This window comes from Hyperolius riggenbachi, chromosome 6, assembly GCF_040937935.1.
Source record: "Hyperolius riggenbachi isolate aHypRig1 chromosome 6, aHypRig1.pri, whole genome shotgun sequence".
Lineage (NCBI taxonomy): Eukaryota > Metazoa > Chordata > Amphibia > Anura > Hyperoliidae > Hyperolius > Hyperolius riggenbachi.
This window is the reverse complement of record NC_090651.1, coordinates 274,328,214-274,355,377: the sequence shown is the minus strand read 5'-3', so window position 1 is coordinate 274,355,377 and position 27,164 is coordinate 274,328,214. Positions and strand designations below refer to the sequence as shown.

The 27,164-nt window shown below is 43.9% G+C and overlaps 1 protein-coding gene and 1 long non-coding RNA gene across 4 annotated transcripts in view; one reads left to right on the top strand and one right to left on the bottom strand.

The window, feature by feature from the left end:
- The window catches only part of BACE1 (beta-secretase 1), a 50,582-nt gene extending 24,074 nt beyond the window's left edge, over positions 1 to 26,508 (bottom strand). Inside the window, exons 1-2 of one of the 3 annotated variants that reach the window (XM_068240895.1) lie at positions 25,859 to 26,508; positions 18,544 to 18,632 (exon numbers count right to left, since the gene is read on the bottom strand). In XM_068240895.1, the coding sequence (XP_068096996.1) occupies positions 18,544 to 18,632; positions 25,859 to 26,122 (353 nt within the window). In that variant the 5' untranslated portion in view covers positions 26,123 to 26,508. Of the gene's footprint in view, positions 1 to 9,405; positions 9,478 to 18,543; positions 18,633 to 19,785; positions 19,819 to 25,858 lie in introns of those variants that run through there. The other 2 variants (XM_068240896.1, XM_068240897.1) reach the window with 2 other exon arrangements.
- On the top strand, positions 9,994 to 12,978 carry LOC137521525 (uncharacterized). The gene is made up of 2 exons (XR_011022144.1): positions 9,994 to 10,133; positions 12,639 to 12,978. It is a non-coding gene; the product is annotated as an uncharacterized lncRNA (long non-coding RNA).
- Positions 26,509 to 27,164: the final 656 nt, after the last annotated feature.

Genomic DNA, 27,164 nt, shown 5'->3' with positions numbered 1-27,164 from the left:
TTGCTGACATCTGGTGGATGAAAACAGCAATGAAGGTAGGATGTAATTCAATATGCATGTATTATTATTATTATTATTATTATTTAGTATTTATATAGCGCCGACATATTACGCAGCGCTGTACAGTGTATATATATATATATATTGTCTTGTCACTAACTGTCCCTCAAAGGAGCTCACAATCTAATCCCTACCATTGCCATATGTCTATATTATGCAGTGTAAGTACTGTAGTCTAGGGCCAATTTTAGAGGGAGCCAATTAACTTATCCGTATGTTTTTGGAATGTAATACAAAGAGCATAAGGGATGGCATTTAAGGTGAAAATAAAATGATTAAAGAGATTTATAACAAATATTTATTAATTCTTTAACCACATAATGACCGCAGGAAGTATATATACTGACAGTGTATTTGTGGAGAGTGCATCACTAGTTTGTTATTAAATGAGGTCCATATGGTATCATTTTAACTGTGACAAGTTGTAGAATACATTTTGGTGTGTCTTAAAGCTTGGACCCACCTCACATAAAAAATAGGTAGGGACAAACTCAATCCAACATAAAAAAGCAATTTTCAAAATTATGACCAAACTTTGGAAAGTTTTAGCAAAACTACAAGAGACATATGTGGTTACATTTTAACCAGGATAAGTAGTAGAATAGCGTTTAGAGAGTTTTAGGGTTGAGGCCCATGCCTTGTGTATTCTTTTTAGTCACAAACTAAATCAAAGGCAGTTACATTTTCACATATTCTGTACCAAAATAAAATACTTGTAAAATGAAAAGAAAGTGACAGAATATGAAAGAAAAAACATACATTGTAACCTTAGCATCTTCGCTTTTTAAATATGTATACCATGATGGTATATTACTATTATTTTTGCAAATAAGACCTTATAATCATTAATAGTGTACTATGAGAAAGCAAAAAACGAAAAACAGAAAAAAAGACACCTATATTTCCAAATACAATATTGCCACCATACATTGTGCTAGGAACATAATCTAAATGTTGTTATAACCAGGATGGATAAGCAACTAAAATCTGTGAGTTTAACTTATAGTTAGCACTGTTTATTGTAAAGTTATAATGGATGTAAATGGAGAAATAGTGTGTTTTTTCTATTTTTTCCCTTCTTTTCCCTTTAAAATGCATTGAAAATAAGGTAATTACAAAATGATGATACACTAAAAGCCTTATTTGTCCTGAAGTGGTTAATATCATATTACATATAAATGTATAATTCATATGTAGATAGTAGGCGCCCACACTGTGACACTGATCGCAATAGCACATTAATTGACCTGATGAAGCAACTGTAAGGTTGCGAAACGCGTTGTCCTGTGCAAGTATTTAATAAACTGTAAGAAACTGTAAACATCAACCCCATCAGGTAAAAAATTAATTTTCTTATCATATACAACTGTAATCTATCCAGATATGTTTAACTCTGAAGGGCGCCTCCAATAGTGTCACTTACAACAGATGTATTGGTTATCTCAGCAACAGCAATTTCCCTCACATACAGCACTGTCTGAGTAACAATGGGGCCTCCAGGCAAAATAAATCTGCCCCCCCACCCCACCCCGACATACACCCCAAACCAGAAAGCGGCATGAGGGGGCCGTTTGTTGCAGCAACATTTCCCTCCAGAGCCGGCTGCTGTCCCTTCCTATACCCCCAACTTAACTGGGCTCCCTGGGGCCCCTTCAGAGTCTTTGGCAGAGTAGCATCTCACCTGTTTTGGTGGGCACACTCCTTGGTCAGTGGATGGCACCATGCAATCCCAGACTTCCTCCACAAAGGGGCGCCTCCTCCATGACCTGCGCATGTTATAAAGTAATATCATGTCACAGGTCACAAAAAAGATCTAGCCAGCTGTGGATGAAGACAAGAGAGCACAGAGCCTGGACAGGTGAGACACTGCTTCCGCATGGTGATTGGCTGGATGCAGGACTCGTGCAAGCTGTGAAGTGAGGAGCGAACGCCGGGCCGGGACAATGTAATGTATACACATGCTACCTAATCCTACTCCCTCCACCCCGCTGCCTCTCCAGCCCGACCCCCGCTGCCAGCCCACTGCCCGCTGCCTCTCCTCCAGCCCGACCCCCGCTGCCAGCCCGCTACCTCTCCTCCAGCCCGACCCCCGCTGCCAGCCTACTGCCCGGCCGCTGCCTCTCCTCCAGCCCGATCCCTGCAAAAAAAAAACATATAAAACGATAAATATCGTTTGAAGTGCAGCGCCATTCTGACACTATTGGCGCTGTGCGCCATTTTTGCCTGTCCCCCTAGTGTCAAGCTATGCTTCATGTTTAAATGCTGTTATAACTGGAAAAGGATGTTGTACTAAGAATGAATGTCACTTGGGGGTTGAATAAAACTGATAATGATGTGAGCACAGAAAAGACATTTGTGGTTATTTCATTATAAATGGTATGTTATATTTGTGTGACTTATAAGTGCCTCTTTGATTTAATTGTAAACAAGTACTGAAATGATCAACATCATTTTCAAACTGGCCAAAACACTCAATTTCAGTGGGGGTAGAATAATTTTGAACACAACTGTAAGTATAAGGAACATGCTACTAGTAATATGCTGAGAACAGAGGATATTTACTTGGTGAAATGTAACACCTAAGGTTGGTAACTAGTGGTGGTCCAACGCAAAGCTTAGAAATGTGTAACACATGATTAGCACTGTTTTTCAGTGAGTTTGAAATTCATTTGTCAGCACTCACTTTGTTATGTTAGCAAATGTCTATGAGTGATCTATAATAGTAATCTAGAGTAGACCAAGCCTTCCCAAACAAAGTTCAGTCAAATTCTTGGGTTCCTTGGGGAGTATGCAGGGGTTTCATGGCATTTTACCCCCTGGTGAGAGAGGAAGACCTAGCTGGTAGGATACAAAGTTCCAAATGTAGCTCCTCTGTCCCCTCTTCACTCTTTGGGGTCGGTTACTTCTGATAACATAATCAAATTAAAACGGTCTGGGTAAAATGTAACAAAGATATATGCTTTACTCTTGATCTTGTAAACCCTTTGCTGTTCACCATGTACATGCTGCCACTTGGAAACATCATTCACAAACACAGTCTGTCACATATGCTGATGACACAGCTATATTTTTCATTTAAACCTGGCATGACAGACCCTTCTACAAAAACACCTGCTTAGCTGAGTTTCAGAAAAGGATGAATGACAACTAGCTTAGGGCTGGTTCAGACGGACGCTTGCAGAGCGTTTACAGCCAGCGTTCAGGGCTTGGTGTTAAACGCTCCCATTCAAGTGAATGGCAGCGTTTGTACCAAGCTTTCAAGCGCGTTTACACAAACGCGGCGTTTGGGTCCCGATTTTCCCTGGCGTTCAAGGAGCCCCTGGAAGCTACATGTAGCTTCCAGGGGAGGTTAACCGCGACGGCTAATGTCTCCCTAGGGGAAGAAAAACGCGACCGCATCCAAACGCACACGAACGCTGCTGAACGCGACGCCAGCAAACGCAACGCCTCCAAACGGCCGTCTGAACCAGCCCTTACCCTAAATTCTGACAAAACTTAGGATCTTGTCATAAATGTCAGCACTTGGTAGCAAAGCAGCTCCAGTCTCAGTGAAGCACCACTACGGGTAGGGAGCTCAGACCAGAATAACTCTGACTTTATGCGCAGCTTGGGTGTAATGATTGATGGGGTATTAGACTTCAGGAATTAGCTATCAGCTGTTGGGAAATATTAAATATTTCACCCAAGGAACATTGCAAAAATGAAGTACCTCATACCGCCACATCATAGTTGGACTACTGTAATGCTCTCTATACAGGTCTTTCAAATATAGATCTGCACCACCTACACCGTTTAAGGTTTAACCACTTGAGGACCCACCCTTTACCCCCCCTTAAGGACCAGCGCTGTTTGTTGTGATCTGTGCTGGGTGGGCTCTGCAGCCCCCAGCACAGATCAGGGTGCACGCAGAGCGATCAAAATGCCCCCGTTTTTTCCCCCCTATGGGGATGATGTGCAGGGGGGGGTCTGATCGCTCCTGCGTGCAGGCTAGTTGCGGGGGGGGCACCTCAAAGCCCCCCTCCGCGGCGACATTCTCCCCCTCCCTTTCCTACCTCTCCCCCCGGTGATCCGGGCTGCACAGGACGCTGTCCGTCCTGTGCAGCCAGTGACAGGATAGCCCCTGTCACATGGCGGCGATCCCCGGCCGCTGATTGGCTGGGGATCGCCGATCTGCCTTACGGCGCTGCTGCGCAGGAGCGCCGTACAATGTAAACAAAGCGGATTATTTCCGCTTGTGTTTACATTTAGCCTGCGAGCCGCCATCGGCGGCCCGCAGGCTATTCACGGAGCCCCCCGCCGTGAATTGACAGGAAGCAGCTGCTCGCGCGAGCGGCTGCTTCCTGATTAATCAGCCTGCAGCTGGCGACGCAATACTGCGTCGCTGGTCCTGCAGCTGCCACTTTGCCGACGCACGGTATAAGCGTGCGGTCGGCAAGTGGTTAAGGGCTGTTAACAAGCCAACCCTGCCATTGCCACATAACAGTGCTCACTCTGCTGACTGCTGGCTACCCGTAAAATGGAGATTCCTCTTCAAGATTGGCCTGCTAACATTTCAATCTCTACACACTTTAGGCCCTGGATTAGTGTTGGGCGAACATCTAGATGTTCGGGTTCGGGCCGAACAGGCCGAACATGGCCGCGATATTCGGGTGTTCGACCCGAACTCCGAACATAATGGAAGTCAATGGGGACCCGAACTTTCGTGCTTTGTAAAGCCTCCTTACATGCTACATACCCCAAATTTACAGGGTATGTGCACCTTGGGAGTGGGTACAAGAGGAAAAAAAATTAGCAAAAAGAGCTTATAGTTTTTGAGAAAATCGATTTTAAAGTTTCAAAGGGAAAACTGTCTTTTAAATGCGGGAAATGTCTGTTTTCTTTGCACAGGTAACATGCTTTTTGTCGGCATGCAGTCATAAATGTAATAAAGATAAGAGGTTCCAGGAAAAGGGACCGGTAACGCTAACCCAGCAGCAGCACACGTGATGGAACAGGAAGAGGGCGGCGCAGGAGGAGAAGGCCACGCTTTGAGACACAACAACCCAGGCCTTGCATGAGGACAAGAAGCGTGCGGATAGCATGCATTTTGCCGCCATGCAGTCATAAATGTAATACACATAAGAGGTTCCAGGAAAAGGGACCGTTACGCTAACCCAGCAGCAGCACACGTGATGGAACAGGAGGAGGCGCAGGAGGAGAAGGCCACACTTTGAGACACAACAACCCAGGCCTTGCATGAGGACAAGAAGCGTGCGGATAGCATGCTTTTTGTCGGCATGCAGTCATAAATGTAATACAGATGAGAGGTTCAATAAACAGGGACCGGAAACGCTAACCCAGCAGCAGCACACGTGATGGAACAGGAGGAGGCGCAGGAGGAGAAGGTCACGCTTTGAGACACAACAACCCAGGCCTTGCATGAGGACAAGAAGCGTGCGGATAGCATGCATTTTGCCGCCATACAGTCATAAATGTAATACAGATTAGAGGTTCCAGGAAAAGGGACCGGTAACGCTAACCCAGCAGCAGCACACGTGATGGAACAGGAGGAGGCGCAGGAGGAGAAGCGGTGTACTACTGTTCCCAGCAGACACACAGAGTGGCAGTAAACACAATGCTATATAGTGTGGGTGAGTGGTGTACTACTATTCCCAGCAGCGACACAGAGCACAATGCTATACAGGGTGAGTGGTGTACTACTGTTCCCAGCAGACACACAGAGTGGCAGTAAACACAATGCTATATAGTGTGGGTGAGCGGTGTACTACTATTCCCAGCAGCGACACAGAGCACAATGCTATACAGGGTGAGCGGTGTACTACTGTTCCCAGCAGACACACAGAGTGGCAGTAAACACAATGCTATATAGTGTGGGTGAGCGGTGTACTACTACTGTTCCCAGCAGCGACACAATGACCAGGGGACCCTGGCTAGCCTGGCTGGAGAGAGAACTACCCTGCCTGCCTACCCAAAGCTAAACCCACAGACAAATGGCGGAGAAATGACGTGGATCGGGTATTTATTTACCCGAACCACGTGACCCGTTCGGCCAATCAGAGCGCGTTCGGGTCCGAACCACGTGACCCGATTGGCCGAACGCCAATCACAGCGCTAGCCGAACGTTCGGGGAACGTTCAGCCATGCGCTCTTAGTTCGGCCATATGGCCGAACTCGAACATCACCCGAACAGGGTGATGTTCTGCAGAACCCGAACAGTGGCGAACACTGTTCGCCCAACACTACCCTGGATACCTGAAGGATTTCTTGCAACTGCATCACATCTCTCACAACTTCACACACACACGCACACACACGCGCATACACACACACACACACACACACACACACACACACACACACACACCTTCACTCCCAAAGTCCACCTCAAAATTCTTAGAACCAGAGCCTTATCTCATGTTGCCCCTAGCCTTTGGGACTCCTTGCCACACATAATCAAGACAGCTCCATCCCTAGAGGCATGTAAGTCCAATCTGAAAAGCCACCTGTTTAGTCTGGCATTTATGAATTTCCTCTGTAACACAGTCTACCTTACAACTATGTATTGATCTGAGACATATCTATACGCTTGGGAAACAAGCACTTTACAAATATATTTTATTATTATTATTATTATTAGAAAAAATTGTTTGCTACCTTTTGAACTTTCAGCAGAAGATGCTAACAAAATGCAGCATGCATCCTGCACTGGGATGACAACAGCATTAATACTGTGCTTCTATTTCTTCTGTTAACAACATGCAGTGGTCAGCAGAACTACAAATAACATCAGCCATTTGGAATCAGATTCAGAATTGCCAGCTGGTTATTAAGCAGTATCAATCTCTTCCAGAGGTCAAGAAAAGTTGAGTCCTGTGTCTAGCAGGCAGAAGGCAGCATCAACCCCTTGCAGTATCCCTGTTGCAATGGAGCTAGAATCATGATGATGTTACCAGGACAATGAAAACTAAAGTACAACTGACCTGAAAAAAAACAAACATTGAAATTTACTTACAAACTGGATACGTACCCATAGTAGATTATCTCCTTCATCTTTCTATGTCACTAGACATCCCGTTTGTCCACCACTCCCTAGTGAAATCCAGCGTCTAGTTTCCAAAATGGCGCTGACCCAGAAAGAGCTGCCAGGTCAGTGTTCTCTCTTGCACACAATGCACGCCCTTGTAGCTTGCACAGGGCAGAAATGCTATCAGTGGGCGGTGAAGGGGTATGGAAGAGGCTGGCAAGAGGCAGGATAGGGAGGGGTTAGCTATGGAAGACTGCCTTTCCCTGTTTGACTTTTGGGGAAAGTCAAACTTTTTACATCGGTATTGTGGAGACCAGGAGCAGACTTCTAAGGGCCATTTCTGTGGCCATTCTGTTACTTTAATAGCACCTGAACCCTTGTTTGTGTGAATGCCGTGTTGCTGTTGTACATACAGCCATGCCACTATCGATCTCGCTCACGTGGCCCGGAGTGTTCTGTGCAGGCACAGTGCTTCTGCGTCTGCACAAAACATTCCAGGCTACGTGCACACGATCACAAGCAGCGCGGTCGCGCTATCGCACAGGTGCAGAAGATCCCGACCTGGCGAGGACAGCTACTCCAATGCAGGGGATCACAGTACACCGGAGCTGTGGCAAGGGACAGATCTGCGGCCAGGGGCTGGAGGAAGCCCTTTGTAAGTAGATCTTGGTTTTTCTTTACCTCGGACGTATCCTTTAAAGGGACACTTAAGTCAAAAAAAAAATGAGTTTTACTCATCTGGGGATTCCAATAGCCCCCTGCAGCTGTCCGGTGCCCTCGCCGGCTCCCTCCGATCCTCCTGGCCCCACCGGCAGCCACTTCCTGTTTCGGTGACAGGAGCTGACAGGCTGGGGACGCGAGTTATTCTTCACGTTCCTGGCCACAATAGCGCCATCTATGCTGCTATAGCATATATGATATATCATATACCATATAGCAGCATAGAGGGTGCTAATGTGTCTGGGAACGCGAAGAATCACTCGCGTCCCCAGCCTGTCAGCTCCTGTCACCGAAACAGGAAATGGCTGCCGGCGGGGCCAGGAGGATCGGAGGGAGACGGCGAGGGCACCGGACAGCTGCAGGGGGCTATTGGAAGCCCTAGGTGAGTAAAACTCATTTTTTTTGTTTGACTTAAGAGTCCCTTTAAGGGCTCTGCCTCTGACACAGGAGACCAGAGTTCAAATATCAGCTCTTCCTGTTCAGTAAGCCAGCATCTAATCAGTAAGGGATCTTGGGCAGGACTCCCTAATGCTGGGTACACACGGTTCTCGCACTCGATGCACCACTTGATTTCCGGCCGCTCGATTATTTCCGGGCATTTCCGAGCGCATTTCGATGATTGTTAGGTCGATTCTCATGCAAAGTATGCCAAGTCGACCTAACGATCCATCGAAATGCGAATCGGACATGTCGGAAATAATCGAGTCGACGTGAATCGAGCGGCGCATCGAGTGCAGGAACGCACCGTGTGTATCCAGCATAACACTACTACTGCTTAGTGAGCATGCCCCGAGTAGCTGCAGCTCTGGTGCTTTGAATCCGCCAGGAGGAAAAAGCATGATATAAATGTTCTGTGTCACGTCATAGTCAGCCTTTTCTCCTAAGAGATATTTTCACACCTTAACAGTAAAGTACTTTTATAGCCCCCAGTAAACAAGAGAATACATTTGATGTTACCTTCCAACAATGTTTTAGTACTTTTTCAATTAATAAGTGTTGAAATGTATCTTTTTAGAGAAAATGAAAATACAGTATATCTTCTGGGAAAAAACTATGTAGAAAGTTAAATGAATAAAGGCCATAGCGTGAAGTCTTCACCCCAACACTGTGACATTTTAGCACTGGCAGTAGCACTTAGCAGGTACCGGATCTGGGTGGCGGATCTTAGAGTACACACTGTTTCTGTTGTACTGTATGATTTTTATATTTCTACTCCAACCTCTGTGTCAGTAATCTCCAGATATCAAGAGCACTACCGAGACACGGAGGAAACACCCAGGAACCAAAATGGCATTTGCTGAGTGGGTTGGTAGTGGATGTTCACAACAGGATTTCCTGTTGATGGACTGTATTTTTCAGGGGCTTTCCACATTTGGATAAACCATTTTTAGGGAAAATTATGCTACAGAATAAATAATGTGATATTCGCTACAGACAGCACTTAATATCTCACCAGCTGCTGTTTGCTCTGGTTTCCATGGTTACCTGGCCTCCATCTGCCTCTCATCGCCGTCTGAAAATTTAACTGTTAAGAGGTTGCCAACAAGATTTTTATAAATGTTCCAAAACTTAATAATGCCACAGATGTGCTCACTGCTCACCTTTTTGTGTATGACCCACCATGTACCGTGTATTGTGAAGCTTGACTGCTCATGGTTGAATTTTATAATCAGGATGTTTAGCTGAGTTGGCTTAAAAGGTTACCATGGTTATAATCTGATCCCCCTAGTGACTCATTAGTGCTAACAGGTATCTGTGTCCCCATTTCTGCCTTTTACACTAAAAGACACTGTGAAGTCACTGTGGTTTCATTGTCAAAAGTGAGAGTGAGAATGAGATACATATAGCTTTCCCATATATATTACGGTGTATATATAGGTTTACATTTTTCCTTGTTGCCATTAATGCTCTGTTATTAAAGGGGCACTACAGCGAAAAACTGTAAAATTTAAAATATGTGCAAACATATACAAATAAGAAGTACATTTTTTTCCAGAGTAAAATGAGCCATAAATTACTTTTTTTCCTATGTTGCTGTCACTTACAGTAGGTTGTAGAAATCTGACACAAGTGACAGGCTCTGGACTAGTCCATCTTTTTATAGGGGATTCTCAGGGATATATTTATTTTCAAAAGCACTTAGTGAATGGCAGTTGCTCTGTCCAACTGCCAAAAAACTGTGTAGTGAGCAGGGAATCTGGCCAGCAACATTGTTTAAATCCTTTTTAGGGATTATCTTTATGAAGAATAAAAGCCTCGCTGAGAATCCCCTATGAAGAGATGGACTAGTCCAAAACCTGTCACTTCTGTCAGATTTCTACTACTTGCTGTAAGTGACAGCAACATAGGAGAAAATTAATTTATGGCTCATTTTACTCTGGAAGAAACGTACTTCTTATCTTTGCAGATATTTTAAATTTTACATTTGGGTGCTCAAATGTTATCTTACTTTTGCCAAATCAGAATATATTATATATATTTGTTTTTGTTTTTTTTACTAAACTAAGCTGTAAAAATGACAAAATTCTCTTACCTTTTAGTTACCTGCCAATACTGAGATTGATGCTTTTGTATTTTGGAGTTCTTTAGAGATCTTTTAGAGCTAGATAATGCGCCTCATTGATTTTGAAGATGGGCACAGAGCTAAATTTACCATCCGATAGCTTAGTAAGCAGAGTGCCAAATACTGTACTACCTTTTTGTGCGTCTGGCAAAGCTTCAACAGTTGAATACAGGGAATACCTGAGATACAAACAACCCAATGATCCTGTCGCCTTTTGTTGCACACCTCCTTCCTGCAATACCCCACTTAGTAGTGCTTAGTAGTGCAGGAAGCAGCTTCTGCTGCAGAGTATAGTGCAGCAGAAGCTGTGCACTCACCTCTCCGCTGAAGTCCAGTGCTGTGCTTCTGCCTGTCTGCTTACCACTTGCCCTAGTGCCCAGCATCTCCTACCGCATGTAGCATGATTACATGCTACATGAGAAGAGCCAGCACTAGAGGGGGCAGAAGACTGACAGGATGGACACACATGTACAGCACTGGACTCCAGAGGGGAGGTGAGAGCACAGCTTCTGCTGCTCTATACTCTGCCTTTACAAACTGGACTGGGTAACACAGGGCGGGGATGGGAACAGATAGTGGGGCAAGGGGACAAAAGGGAGTACAAAGGGGGACAGAGGGAGGCACAGCAAGAAAGAGGGAGGCACAGAGGGGCAAACAGCTGGATCATCCACAAGGCAAAATAGGTAGGTATCAGGGCCTGGAGAGATCCTAGGGGCCTGGTTTATGCTAGCCCCCAACAAATCTTGCCAAAAAAGATAGGTGTCCATCAAGGATAGGCCCAAAGTCGTTGCTTGCCTAGGGCACCAGTTCACGTTAATACATCTCTGGATGCACAGGGGGGCAGAGGGGGACTGAAGGTGACATAAAGGGAGACAGAAGGAAGCACAGGGGGACAGAAGGACACACAGGAAGGCAGAGGTGGCACAGGGGACTGAAGGAGGCACAAGGGGACTGAAAGAGGCACAAAGGGAGACAGAAGGTGGCACAAACACCTGTGGCGGCGTGGCTTCATTCAGGAGGTGTACCTCAATTTGTGGGCATGGCTTAATCAGGGGCATGGCGCTCCCCAAGTGGCCTGGAATGCCTATGCTTAAAAACGCCCTGGCATGCCCCCATTATAGTGTGTTATAATTCAAGTTCTAATCACACAGCAATGCATTGTAGTGTTCTGCATGGACGCATTCGCATCTGCATGTTAAATCTATTGTCTGTAGGGTTCCATAATCATGTGACCCGATCTTTGAACTGCATGACAAAGCTTGCATTATGTCTCTGTTACAAATGAATGGCGACGAAGTATGATGCAGTGTGACATGCATGTTGATGAAAGAGTCAGTGTGAACTGAGCCTCAGTCAGTCATTTGTAATATTCAATATTTCTTGAAGATGACACAAAAAAAAATGTAATACGGCGAAAAATTATTTTTAGCCTTTAAATCTAACACATAAAGAATACACAAATAAAAGTATATTGCCTAAATTCCCTTTAACGTATTCTCTGCGTATTCCTTGGGAAAACTGTTGTTCAGAGTAGATGTGGTCACATGACTGTTATTTTATAGCTCTTATAGATATAGATTATATTTTTTTTATAATATATATATATATTTTTTTTTTTTAAATAACCTAAGGTTACATTCACACTTCCACCATTTCTGAAAGCACGCACGTTTTTGTGAGTGTTCTGCACATTGATGTGTATAAAAATATGTGCGGTTCTGGATGCATTAAAATGCACAATAATGAAAAAGCATGGACGGTGTCCAGACCAAAACAACAAGTTGTCATATTTTTTAAAAGGAAATGAGCAAAGGCCTTGATGGTGAACCAGTCCATCAATTAATATGGGCTGTCAGTGTTAATTTATTTCCACATGGCAAAAAAAGTAATAGGACACACAAAGTGTTAAATAGGGTCCTTATGGTGTAAGTGAACTAATATCTATTTTTAATTCCTGGATATCCAGTTTAATTATACATACGGTATTTCTTTTTAAAAAAACATGGAAATGTGCCAAATGCTAGGAGACACTCCAAAAACGCCTCCAGACACAGAATATTTGAAGAATATGAAGCCTTCACTAAACAGGGTAAATGATGATGTATGAAGTATCCTCAAATAAAATAAAAAGTAAAAACTGCAAGGTAAAAAAGGAAACATTGGACTGAATATCAGTATCACATCTGAGATATGCATCCTTATCATTTATTCCTTTGTTGTTGTTGTTATTATTGTTGTTGTATATTTATGTAGTGCTGATATCTTCCACAGATAACTCTTCCTTCAGAAGAACTCTAATTCGACTATAGACACAGTGTCCCTGTCAAAGACAGAGGCTCAATTAGGGGGTCTCAGAGTGCCCAGCTCGTGAATAGATGTGGTTTCCTTCTTCGACACACCTCTGATTATATTATCACGGTCATCCCTCCAAAATCAATGGACCTTTTCCAGTCCACAAAAAGATATAAGTGCTGGATTGCACCGTTGAGCTGCCTTGAAGTGGACTGACAGCATGGTCGTGTGTGGCGTTCTGGATCTCGATTAAGTGGCGCAGTCCTGAACTGGCCAATTAACCAAAACACGGGAATAAACATGTTGTTTAATAACTGCAGACTAGTCCTCATCTTCGATCTTTTGTTAGAGTGCTAAATTATTGCTGCGCTATTGCAACAGCAGCACAGTTCCTTCAAACAAAAAAAGTAATTTTCTATCAACAGCGCATCCAGTCTTTCTTTTAACGCAGGAATGCCTTTTAACTACTCATCTAGCACAGTGGTTCACACAGAGAACTTATCAGATACTGGGGTCCACTACCTTTACAACTCGGGTGCTCTCCCCTTTAATACAACCACTGACTGCTATTATTGACCCCCAACGGGAAGGTCAAGCTGCGCCTTAAGGGGAATGCACGGGGAGAGGTGTTAATGATGAAACTTTTTACGTGAGAGGCAACTTTAATTTTAATAACATTTTCATACAGTTTTACCCTGTAGTGGGATGTGAATATTTTATCTTTAGAGGTGTTTTGGTCTCTGGAGTACCGGTGGACACTGAAATATAGGCCTCAATTACCCCCAGAAGTGCTGCAGACCCATCTAATAAAGGGTCATTTGTGAATGGTGACCACCCCCTCTGAGTGCTGAGGAACCCAATCTTGCTGGGGCTTTTGCTACATTTATGGTAGTCGGGAATAGCACATCTTCAAATTAGTTAACCACTGGACTACAATGCCATGTGTTGGTTGGTGCAAGGCATTAGCAGTAATGTTCTTTGAAGTGATGAATCACACTCCACCGCGTTACAGTCTCGCTGACACTTTTGGTTTGGCAGATGCCAGTGGAGCTGTACCTGTCTGGATGTATAAAGCCAACTGGTAGTGGAGACAAATAAGCCCTTTTCCACTACTCCCGAATACAGCCCAAATTGGCAGTGTTTCCCCACAGGTGAGTCGGGCTGCCTATTCCTCATATAGCTTGCTGTCTAAATTTCACTGCAGTACAATTCTTGTTTCCTGCAGCACACCCGAATCCCTTTAGCCATGCATGGCATGCCTAAGCAATGTGGATGTGTACTTTCATCACTACAAGTGCCGCTGTGCATCCTGAAAGGTGCCAGCAAAATGGAAACCGGCCCTAATGGTCTGAGGATGTTCTTTTTACAATTTCCATTAAGGCTGCATTTCCACTTGTGCGGTGCGAATCGCCGCGGTAAAAATTTGCATGCGGATGCAAAATTCGTATGTGGGTCCATGCGAATTCGCACGCGAATTTGCATGGATAACGATGTATGCGAATTTAACCATGGCAGTGCTGGTGTGCTTTTCCATTGTTTCTATGTGAATTCCCATGAAAATTTGCATGCCCAAACCTCATGTGAATTTCCTATTAAATACATTGTATGCGATTCGTATAGCGGTATGCGAACTCTGATCGCTCTGCCATGCAAATTTTTTCTGCACAGAAAAACGCAAAGGAATCCCGAGGCAGGGGTCACACTTGTCTTTCAGTTTCTACACTTTTCAGAAAACTGAAAGACAAATGTGACCTCTACCTTACAACAGCTAATGTAATTTATAGAGAAAACTGACAAATTGCGCAAGATGTCAGTTTTTTTTCTGCGTGCGAAATCTACATTCAAGTGTGACCTAGCTCATTGATTAACATGAGTTCTCAGTTGAAAACAGTTTTTTGCATGCAAATTCGCATAGCAATACAAGTGAATGGAACTGTTTCCACTTGTCAGGCAGGGGTCACACTTGTCGGCTTTCATGCGCGTTTTCTGCACAGTCCAGCCCGGATGACGTCAGCGCACCCGCGTGGAGCGCAGAAGAGACGTCATTGAAGCGCAGCAGAGGCCTGATCAGGAAGCCGGCCGGGCCAGGTCGGGTCGGCCACCGGAGGAGACCGGGAGCCTGCAGAGCGGCATCTAGGGCTCCTCCTGCCTGCCACGGGCTGGAGGAAGCCCCAGGTAAGTGAATTTGGATTTTTTATTTTGGCCCCATAGTCCCTGGATATTTCCTTTAAGAGACTCTGAAGTGAGTGAGATAGCATTTGATTAGTATAAAGCACCTTACATAGTGCTAAAACGCAGCAATCCCGCGGCAAAACGACGGGTCTTTACCCCCCAAATCCCACCTGCAAGATCCATGACTTTCTTGGTCGTGGATTTTGCTGCTCATGGAGGCAGAGCTATGAGCTGCAGTTCTGCTTCCATGCGCGTCAATCTGCCGGCAGATCTCCCCCTTTCCCCCGCCCCTCTCTGTGAAGGAAGAGTGAGAGGGGCGGGGAGAGGGGGTGATCAGCCGGGATTGACGCGCTGAGAGGCAGAACTACAGCCATTAGCTCTGTCTCAAGCAGGAAGCGCTCCCCGGACCTAGAAGAGGGGATTTGGGGGGGTAAAGACCCCTGGTTTTGCCGCGGGATGGCGGTGTTTTAGCGCTATGTAAGGTGCTTTACATTAATCAAATGCTATCTAACTCACTTCAGAGTCTCTTTAGGGCCCATTTCCACTATTGCGAATTCGCATGCGTTTTTCGCATGCAAATTCGCATAGCAACACAAGTGAATGGGACTGTTTCCACTTCTCAGGATTCCTTTGCGTTTTTCTGTGCAGAAAAATTTTTGCATGGCAGAGCCATCAGAGTTTGCATACCGCATTCCGCTATGCGAATCGCATACAATGTATTTAATAGGAAATTCGCATGAGGTTTGGGTATGCGAATTCGCATAGAATCAATGGAAAAGCACACCAGCACTGCCATGGTTAAATTCGCATACATCGTCATCCATGCGAATTCGCATGAAAATTCGCATGAAAATTTTGCATAGCCCCGCATGCGATTTGCACCGCACAAGAGGAAACGGGCCCTTAGGGCTCATTTCCACTATCGCGAATTCGCATGCGTTTTTTGCATGCAAATTCGCATAGCAATACAAGTGAATGGGACTGTTTCCACTTGTCAGGCAGGGGTCACACTTGTCGGCTTTCATGCGCGTTTTCTGCACAGTCCAGCCCGGATGACGTCAGCGCACCCGCAAGGAGCGCAGAAGAAACCGTTATTGAAGCGCAGAAGAGCCCGACCTGGCAGCCGGCCGGATTTGGATTTTTTATTTTGCCTGAACCTTCCCTTTAAAGAGAATCTGTATTGTTAAAATCGCACAAAAGTAAACATACCAGTGCGTTAGGGGACATCTCCTATTACCCTCTGACACAATTTCGCCGCTCCTCGCCGCATTAAAAGTGGTTAAAAACAGTTTTTAAAAGTTTGTTTATAAACAAACAAAATGGCCACCAAAACAGGAAGTAGGTTGATGTACAGTATGTCCACACATAGAAAATACATCCATACACAAGCAGGCTGTATACAGCCTTCCTTTTAAATCTCAAGAGATCATTTGTGTGTTTCTTTCCCCCTGCAGTTCTCATGCACTGAAGTTTCAGGCTGCTTGTTTCTTCCTGCAAACAGCTTTGCCCTTGTCTGTAATTCTTCAGTATGTGAAAGCCCAGCCAGCTCAGAGGACGATTTATCCAGCTTGTAAAAGATAAGAGAGAAGAGAGAAGCTGCTCTAATCCTAAATAACACACAGGCAGTGTGCATAGAGGGGCCTGGAAGGGGGAGTTCATAGCAGAACCACAACACTGAAGAACTTGGCAGCCTTCCAGACACAGGCCGACAAGTCTGACAGGGGAAAGATACATTGATTTATTACAGAGACAGTGATAGTATAAAGTGCTGCAGTAAGCCAGAACACATTAGAATAGCTTTTTGAACTTGTAGGATGATAAAAAACAGGATGCAATTTTTGTTACGGAGTCTCTTTAAGCCCCTTCATTTCAGTGAAGGGAAATTTAAATGTCGCAGCATAAAATTATAATTTAAATACTTGTTTGCATTTAATGAGATTACAGTTTTTTGCTTTAGCACTACAAAGTTGTGAGCACACAGAGAGGCCCACAAAGAAATGGTTCTTGGAGACTGGTTTTAAGGGAATTCATTATCCTGCACAGTCCAGATATTTACCCCACTGGATTCCAACTTAAAAGTCAGGCCCTCTCACTGACGCTCTTGTGTGCTAATGGGTATAAATCCCATGTATCAACATCTAGAGGTAAGCCTTCTAGAAGAGTGGAGGTTGTTATATTATTGTTATTGATTTATAAAGCACCAACATATTCTGTGGTGCTGTACACTGTAAGAAACAAACCTGGGGTACATAGTAATACAGACAATGTTATACACCAATATACAAAATATAGAACTGGTCCAAAATGCAGAATTAGTAGTTACAGTGACAAAAATAACACGATGAATAAAATGTATAACACATTCCATGACACAAAAGGGTGAGATGTCTAAGGTATTAAAAAGGGTGAGATGTCTATGTTATTAAAATTAAATGTTCAACTTGCACAAATACATAGGTATGTTGTTAATATGCCCACCTACATTTGGTCATGTTGTAAACTGAGATAACGTTAAAGAGGAACTCTAGTGAAAATAATGTAATAAAAAAGTTCTTCATTTTTACAATAATTCTGTATAAATGATTTAGTCAGTCTTTGCCCATTGTAAAATCTTTTCTCTCCCTGATTTACATTCTGACATTTATCATATTTATCACATGGTGGCATTTTTACTGCTGGCAGGTGATGTTAGTGGAAGGAGATGCTGCTTGCTTTTTTTGGGCAGTTGGAAACAGCTGTAAACAGCTGTTATTTCCCACAATGCAACAAGGCTCCCACAGTGTGATATCAGAACCATGATCCTGACAACACACTGTGGGAGGGGTTTTATCACAATATCAGCCATACAGAGCCCCTGATGATCCGTTTATGAAAAGGAAAATATTTCTCATGGGAAAGGGGGTATCAGCTACTGATTGGGATGAAGTTCAATTCTTGGTTACGGTTTCTTTTTAAAATGGATCCGATATAAACTTTTACTCATTGCATAATTGTGTTCCTTTCATATTGTTTATAGGGCATTCCTCAAGCCAAATACTTTGTGGTGCGATGCCCAGCACCCATCACATCGCACCGCAATGCACAAAAAGTGCATTGCGTATATAACCCTGTGGCAGAGTGCATCGCCAGGGTCATATACATAGCGCCACTTTCCTGTACTTACGCCGCAACATGATGTGGTAAGTGTGCTAGGCCCCATTGCCTTTCATTGCATTGCCTACTGACTTACATTACTGCCCCACTGCCTTGCTGCTCTCCCCCAGTCACGTTCTCCTTGCTGGACAAGAAGTACATCACTGGGATTCCCAGGTTTCCCTGTGGTATTCCTGTCGTTCCGCATATGCAGGCTGCAACGCCGCCACCAACATGTTGAAAATTGCTGTGTCATCCACTGACTTACATTACTTCCGCCGATGCTGCGTCGCAGTTCGACGGTAACGCGCTGTTGACTTTGTAGCGGCTCAGCAGCTGATCGGGCATTTCCTTCACAACACAACGCGGTAAGTGTTGCTATTGTGTTACTCTGCGGTAAAACAGGGAATTCCAATGCAAATGTATAAGAAGTCTGCATGGTTTCAGAAGTACCTGAGACGAACTATGAGATTGAGGAACACTTACTAAACATTTGTCTTATTCACCAAATATAATGTGACATGACAAATACTCATCTATGCCTTGACCAGAGGGAAGTATTTGTATTTGTTTGACTTACCTCTGGCGGTGGTAATATCTTTTTAAGAAAGGGTGAGGCGCTGCTCCTACTGCAAAATTGCTGCTTCCAGTGTCAACTAGAATATTCAGCTGTTAAGCAGACAAAAATAAGAGATAAGGAATTTGATCGTACTTTACTACTTACTCTGCTATAAACAAAATCTCAGTGTGCTCATTAAATACACTTTGTCACACTCCTAGTATTAAGCTCCGCCCAGTATAGAAGTCTGAGTATCATTTTGGCTGTAAGTACAAACAGAGGTGACCAGGACACAACAATAATAGGCAAACCTTAAAGGACCCCTATCGCGAAAAAAGTAGGCAGTTAAAATCTGACAGAACCGACAGGCTTTGGGCCAGTCCATTTCCTCGGGGGATTCGATTTGAATGAATTTTCATAATTTGGAATGTTTTGTATCAATAAAGTTGTACTGACCTTTTTAAAGAAACTTTTTGATGTGCCATACTATTTTTTCAAAATATCTGTCCTTTTACTATCTACTCACAGTAATCACAGGGTCAGGAGCTAATGAAATTGGAAATTGAAATGCGGAAACTCTGCTGTCACTGAGAAAGCAGAGCGAGCGGGTGCAGCGACGGAACAGCGGCATAAACAGAGAGGACGGCGTGAGACCCTGGCTGCAGCGAATAGTTGAAATTTACAATCAGTCAGAGCCGCACAGCCACCGGCAGGAAGTAGATTCCAACTACATCGGTTCGGAATAGGTTAAAGACAAGTACCCCTGAATCTGGGAGACGGAAAAATTTATGAAGCCCATAGTGCGCTAGATTACTGCCTTCTAAGGGTCCAGATACTGCTCATTGTTCTCGGGGTCCTTCCCATTCCTTATCCCTGGTCCTCTAAGTATTCGACTGGATTCCTCCATCTTATACTTTTCTGGAAGTTCCCCCAAAGGGAGAATTGAGATTATCCCAGATCACAATAATGATCCAGAGACCAGACATACTGTAGTCATACCATGGTATAGTTAGGTGTTGTGCCCTTTCCTAGAGAAAATACCCCACTGGCTTGCACCAGTACTTTACAGTAGACACACAGGCCAATATTCTATGAACTTTTTCTTCTCCCAGGAGATAATTTTTCATCTTATCAAACAAAATAACTTTCCAATCTAAAACCTCCCTCCACTAATAAAAGTTAATTCCATTTAGAAGATTAAAAAAAATACACCGTACAAAACATAAACATACTGAGAGTACACAGTATTTAGGAAATACTCACGCACCCACTCTTGACCATTCAGCAAACATACCGTACATTCAATTGCAGCCACAGAAGAATCATGTGAGAGCTTGAATTAAGCTCTCAAGTGCAATAAAAAAACAACAACATATCCTCACATGCTCCGCCCACCCCACCCTCAACTCACATACAGACAATAGCTACACTGTACACAAGACCGATTGTGTTGACTCGGAACTGTGAAGAACACCTCAGTTTAGGCTTGCAGTCTTAAAATAGACCAAAACAATGAACAGCAGTGTCCCATTACACATCTCAGGAGCAGGTACACACACACACATGGATTTGCATAATAAAATGCACTATTTTACTATTTCACTTTCAACCATAGTTACAAACATCCATGTAAAACTGCAGCAAATCAGAAGTGAAAAAGAAAACAAAATGATAGGTGGAAAAAAAACAACTGCAAAATTACAGTGTTGACAGAAACAGTACTTCTTTAAAGGACACCTGAGCTGAAGGGGATATGGAGGCTGCCACATTTATTTCCTTCTAAACAATAACAGTTGCCTGGCAGTTCTGCTGATTTCTTTGGTTGCAGTAGTGTCTGGATCACACATCTGAAACAAGCATGTGGCTAATCTTGTCACACTTCAGTTAGAAACATCTGAACTGCATGCAAGGGTAGCTTGCCCCCCCCCCCCCCCCGTCACCACCAAAGTAACCCCCCTGGGCCCCCGATCTGGCCTGCCACACATCCACCCCAATCTCATGATTCACTTGCATTGTATACCATTGCAGTGCTGCTGCATAGGTGATGTTGAGGCCACATGCGTCAGCACTACAGCCCCCACAATCCCTTGCATGGCCTACAACTCGTACTAGGTGACCGCTCCTAGCCAATGAGCGCTGCAATGCCATGCAGCTAGCCATTCATACTGCAGGGGTCCGGGAACAGTAGGGGGAAAACACCTGGAGTTCCGGCGGCGCAGGGGGGCTTGGCATCTGTTAGCGGCACTGGGGTAATTGACCCCTTTGCCTTAATGGCAGCAACGGCCCAGGGCAGAGGATCAGCAGGACAGCCTGCTAACTATGCATACATGGATAAGGTCTGTGTATGCCTCGTACAATCCCAGTCGTCAATTACAGGAAGGAACTTATTTGGTTAGAGCAGGCATGGGCAAACTTGGCCCTCCAGCTGTTACGGAACTACAAGTCCCACAATGCATTTGCCATTATGAGTCATGACTGTGGCTGTCAAACTCCTGCAATGCATTGTGGGACTTGTAGTTCCGTAACAGCTGGAGGGCCAAGTTTTCCCATGCCTGGGTTAGAGGGACCCTTCGGTGGAATGGTGGGGTGTACAAAGATGCGGAGAGTCTCTGGGCTATGCTTAGGCTTCCCCCCCACCAGGGTAAGTATCTGTTTACTTTTACCATGCTTCAGGAGTAACTTTAACTTGCTACTGCACAGTTTCAATGTGGGCCTGTATCCACCACATTCCATAGAAAACAACGGAAAGCGGCAGAGAAAGCAGAAGTTCTTAGCCAAACAATAATAGTGTGTGCCGTCCTGCACGTCCTCATCCTTACTACAACTATTGTAAATGTGTAACAAATTCTTCCTTCCCATGGTCCAATCTGCATAATTTGGCATGCATTTAGGCTGCACTCCCACTTGCAATTGCAAAATCATTGCAAATGCAAGTCTTAAAGTGGTCTGAAAGTCAGCATTTCTACTTAGCTCTAAAAGATTGCTTACAGCTTTAACCCTCCTTACGGTCTATTAAAAACCGCCAGGGGGCAGCGCAGCAGTTTTTTTGTTGTTTTTTTAAATCATGTAACTAGCCTAGCGCTAGCTACATGACAGCCATGGCGACGGGCGGGATGACGTCACCGACGTCATCGAAGTCGTGACGTCAAAGGGTGTCCCGATCCACACCTCAGCGCTGCCTGGCACTGATTGGCCAGGCAGCGCATGGGGTTGGCGGGGGGGGGCGGCGCGGCGGGTAGCGGCGAATCAGCGCGGAGCGGCGGCGATCGGTGTGCACACGCAGCTAGCAAAGTGCTAGCTGCGTGTAGCAAAAAAAAAATTATGCAAAACGGCCCAGCAGGGCCTGAGAAAACTTCCTGCGCTGCTTACCCCGTTCGGGGTTCGGGGTTTCCGCCAGGAGCGTTAAAGCTACTATCCCAGAAAAAAATCTAGCAGAACATCACTGAAATGGTTAAACAAAGCATTTTGTCCTTCTATTCAGCTTCAAATCCGCATCCAAACTGGAGATAACAGTATATTTTTTTACTTGCTAAACACAAATGTATCAACACTGGAATGTAAACGAACACCCTCTGAAAAGCTGTCTCTGCTTCATGCACACACAGAGTTTAGAATAGCTCATTAAATTTTTTTCATATATATTAAAAAGCAGTTATTATAGAAAAAGAATAAAATGCAATAACAGCTTTCAGGGCAAAATAAACTACACTTTGGAAACTTGTAATTTGTAGACAGACAATACTACTTGTGCACAAAAGCAAATACGATAACTGTATGAGTAATAAAAAGTAGGAAAACACATTGTTTAATTGAATTTTACGTTAGAGTTTCAGACCACTTTGAAATGCTGAGGCTTCTTTTACACCTCAAATTACAATTTCGATTTGTTTTGTGTTTGTGATTTGTTCGAATTTGTAATTCTGATTTGCGATTTTCACTGGATGTTAGCAGCCCAAGAGCAAAAATGCAGAAAATTGCAGCATACAGGACTTTTCGTAGGCCTCTTGCACACTGCAAATTGCAAATATTATTTCCGATTCCGATTTGCGACTCAATTTTCCCTGGATGCTATGAACAAAGGAAGAAAAATGCAGAAAAAAAATGCAGCATGCAGGTCCAATTCAAAATCCCAAAATGTAATTGCATGTAAAATCACGTCAAAATCGCACATCGGAATCGCATGTAGTGTACAAGTGGCATTGCATCAAAAATTGGAATCAGATGAATAATCTTATCAAAATCGGAAATCGGAATCGCAAGTATTGGAAAGCGATTTTGAACCATCACATTCCTCTACTAAATCGCACCAGAAAAAAGTTCTGCGTTTACGATTTTGGCATATAGCAATTGCTCTGTGGACTCCATTAAATTGACTTTAATTAGCCTAGCGCTTATGGAATCGAAAGACATAAAAGAAAAAAAAATGGTATACATGAAAATAAAAGTCATACATTTGCACTTTCAGGGCTGCAGCACCCCGCCACACGGAGGTCCAGAGATTGGGTAAGGGCCCAACTGCTAACCTTTCCTTTCTCTGATACTCCAGGTTAGGTGTTTTTGTGACTACACATGTCATGGGTATGAAGATATTGATATCCGCACTTGTTTTATGAGCTTTGTAAGATGGGCTCCCAGACTGTGGGGGCCACCAACAGCGTTTTGAACATTAAGGGGCCCCCATTAAAGTTTTGCTGGGGGGCCCTATGATTTGAAGTTACACCCCTGAATCAGAATACCTTTGCGATCAGCAGAACGCATGTGCTTCGAAAATCAGATCAATGCATGTGCAGTGTGGAAGGGCCCTTGTCTCACCTTTGCTTTCAAAGTGAGGACTGGTTTTGGAAGCTCCCATTCCTGATTGGTTGCAGCCAGTCAAATGATCAGGGTAAATTTGACAACTCAACTTTGATCGCTTGTAAACATCTGTTGAATTTTAGCTCTGGAAATTTGCGTCGATTTCTTGTTTGACTAAAATTCAAATCCCATAACTAATTAGGTACTCTGAAAAGTACCCACAAGGTATCTATAGAAGCAGAAAGTTTCCTTTGATGAATTCTCTCATGATATTAGTATTCATTAGCATACTGAAAACACACAAATTATTATACTCTATTATGCTCTGCACTTTTGAACTCAGCATCAGCAGCATGCTAAGGCTATGAATGCTTCTGGTCAAGATCTGATGCTAATATTTACTGTTAATAATTGTACACTTTCAACTATAACTCTTTAAATTGTACTTTTTACAATATTTATCAATTATATAGTTGTAAGAAGCATTTCTGAGGCTGGAACCAGGATAATTCATGTAAAAATTGGAATCCTGAATATTTTTATTTTTAGTAATCCTTACAGATGCTTTTGAAACTGTCCATACACGATATAATCAAGATGATACAACGTTGACCAGTTTTACCAACTCTATATAGTGGAAAGGTAAAGTGGATAAACGTGAGGTGTGAAACTAATGGACGCTGCCATATTTGTTTCCTTTTAAACAATACCAGTTGCCTGGCAATCCTGCTGATCTTTTTGGTCAGTAGGGTCTAAATCCCACACCTGAAACAAGAATGCAGCTAATCTTGTCAGACTTAGCATAGACATCTGATCTGAATGCTTGCTCAGGGTCTATGGCTTAAAGTATTAGAGGCAGAAGATCAACAGGACAGCCAGGCAATGTGCATTATTTAAAAGGAATTAAACATGTCAGCCTCCATATCCCTCTCACCTCGGGTTCCCTTTAAGCGTTTACTTTAGGCAATCTCTTATGAAACACTGATGAAATAAGATTGGACAAGATTGTATGTTGTATAGCTAGATGTATACAATTTACCGATATGCAATTTAACCATGCATAACCAGTATTTGGATAAATGGAGCCTTGTCACACTCACATAATGACCAGCACAAGCATTCAGACTCACACTCACATAATGACCAGCACAAGCATTCAGACTCACACTCACATAATGACCAGCACAAGCATTCAGACTCACACTCACATAATGGCCAGCACAAGCATTCAGACTCATATTCACACTCACGCAATGACCAGCACAAGCATTCAGACTCACATTCACACTCACATAATGACCAGCACAAGCATTCAGACTCACACTCACATAATGACCAGCACAAGCATTCAGACTCACGCTCACATAATGACCAGCACAAGCATTCAGACTCACGCTCACATAATGACCAGCACAAGCATTCAGACTCACATTCACACTCATATAATAACCAGCACAAGTATTCAGACCGATATTCACACTCACATAATGACCAGCACAAACATTCAGACTCACACTCACATAATGACCAGCACAAGCATTCAGACTCAAACTCACATAACGACCAGCACAAGCATTCAGACTCATACTCACACTCACATTATGACCAGCACAAGCATTCAGACTCACATTCACACTCACATAATGACCAGCACAAGCATTCAGACTTACACTCACATAATGACCAGCACAAGCATTCAGACTCATACTCACACTCATAATGACCAGCACAAGCATTCAGACTCATACTTACACTCACATTATGACCAGCACAAGCATTCAGACTCATACTCACACTCACATAATGACCAGCACAAGCATTCAGACTCATACTCACACTCACATAATGACCAGCACAAGCATTCAGACTCATACTCACACTCACATAATGACCAGCACAAGTATTCAGACTCATACTCACACTCACATAATGACCAGCACAAGTATTCAGACTCATACTCACACTCACATAATGACCAGCACAAGCATTCAGACTCATACTCACACTCACATAATGACCAGCACAAGCATTCAGACTCAAACTCACATAACGACCAGCACAAGCATTCAGACTCATACTCACACTCACATAATGACCAGCACAAGCATTCAGACTCACATTCACACTCACATAATGACCAGCACAAGTATTCAGACTCATATTCACACTCACATAATGACCAGCACAAGCATTCAGACTTACACTCACATAATGACCAGTACAAGCATTCAGACTCATACTCACACTCATAATGACCAGCACAAGCATTCAGACTCATACTTACACTCACATTATGACCAGCACAAGCATTCAGACTCATACTCACACTCACATAATGACCAGCACAAGTATTCAGACTCATACTCACACTCACATAATGACCAGCACAAGTATTCAGACTCATACTCACACTCACATAATGACCAGCACAAGCATTCAGACTCATACTCACACTCACGTAATGACAAGCACAAGCATTCAGACTCATTATCACGCTCAGATAATGACCAGTACAACATTCAGGACAGGAGCTGAAACTCACCGTCTGTGGAGGGGTGCCCACTTTCATTTCCACATAATACCCCTGTCCAGACTTTCCTCTCAGGTTGTCTTTCATGTTCCCGTAGTTGGTCTCTTGCTCTGTCTCATCTTCAGTTGATCGCTTCCCTCTATGTGTCTGGCCTGCTCCAGGCCATTGAAAATTTTTCAGAGGCACTTTAATGGCCACTTGGCCAGAAATTGGCATGAGGCTGGGTAGTAACATCAGCAAGAAGCTGCTTGTACTTGCCAAAGCTAAAAGCTCCATTTGTCTAACCTGTTATTTGCCCTCCCTCTATGCTGAGAGAAAAGCAAGAGAATATGCCAGTGAAGTATCTGTATGTCAGAGATGCTTGAAGAGCTCCATACTAGCTGACACTATTACACACAGACACTGGATGTATAGTGCCTCCTCCCCTGAGGATGAAGGATGCTCTAGCCTAGAGATCTGTAGGGAGGAGGACCAGGTTGAATGCTGTCATGCTGCAGGCCTACAGGATTCCCTACATGCCATCTCGTCCACCATGGCTGGAGACTTATTATGTTCCAGCTTTATCTTTCACTCCCCTTTAACCCTCTCCTCCTGGTTGTAGGCTGAGGAGTCGGTACCCTCCTGGACTGTACAGGGACTTGTGGTGGAGGATGGAAGCAGTGATGCTCGGAGCAGGAGGAGGAAGAGAAGGAGGAGGAGGAGGGAGATTCCTGCTGGTCCATGGGATATGTAGTTCTATTGCAGGATTAGCTTGTATCTGTTGATGACACTCATTTTTCTGTGATCGGAAGTCAGAACTGAATGAAGATTGTATTCTGTTGTACATAGAATTATAGAGCTGACATTTTCTCAGTGCTTTGCAGAATATATCAAACAATTCATATCACTCTTTCCACTTAAGGTGCACATAAACAGTACAATATTTTCCTCAGATGCAATCATTCGATCAGATTTTTACGATACAATTGTACAGAAAAACAAGTGGTATGTGGAGAAAATCAACATGAAACGATTCTATGGTTGTTCGGAATACAGGATTTTGTTGATCGGAATGTTTGATTTAACAGTCGTATCTGAAGAGAGAAAGTACCCTAATCGAGCCTTTTGTGTAGAATGACTAGACGTCCCAGATTGCCCGGGACAGCCCCCGATTCGGGGTCCGCTGTCCCAGGCTGCATGAGGTCCCGGGAAACGTCACGCTTTTAGCAGCGGGACGTCCCGGCCTCGGGACTCTGGTCACTTTATTGCATGAACTGGCAGCGGCGTCTATTGACGCCGTGCCAGTTCATTGCCCGCAGCCCCGCTCCAGCCTCCTTAC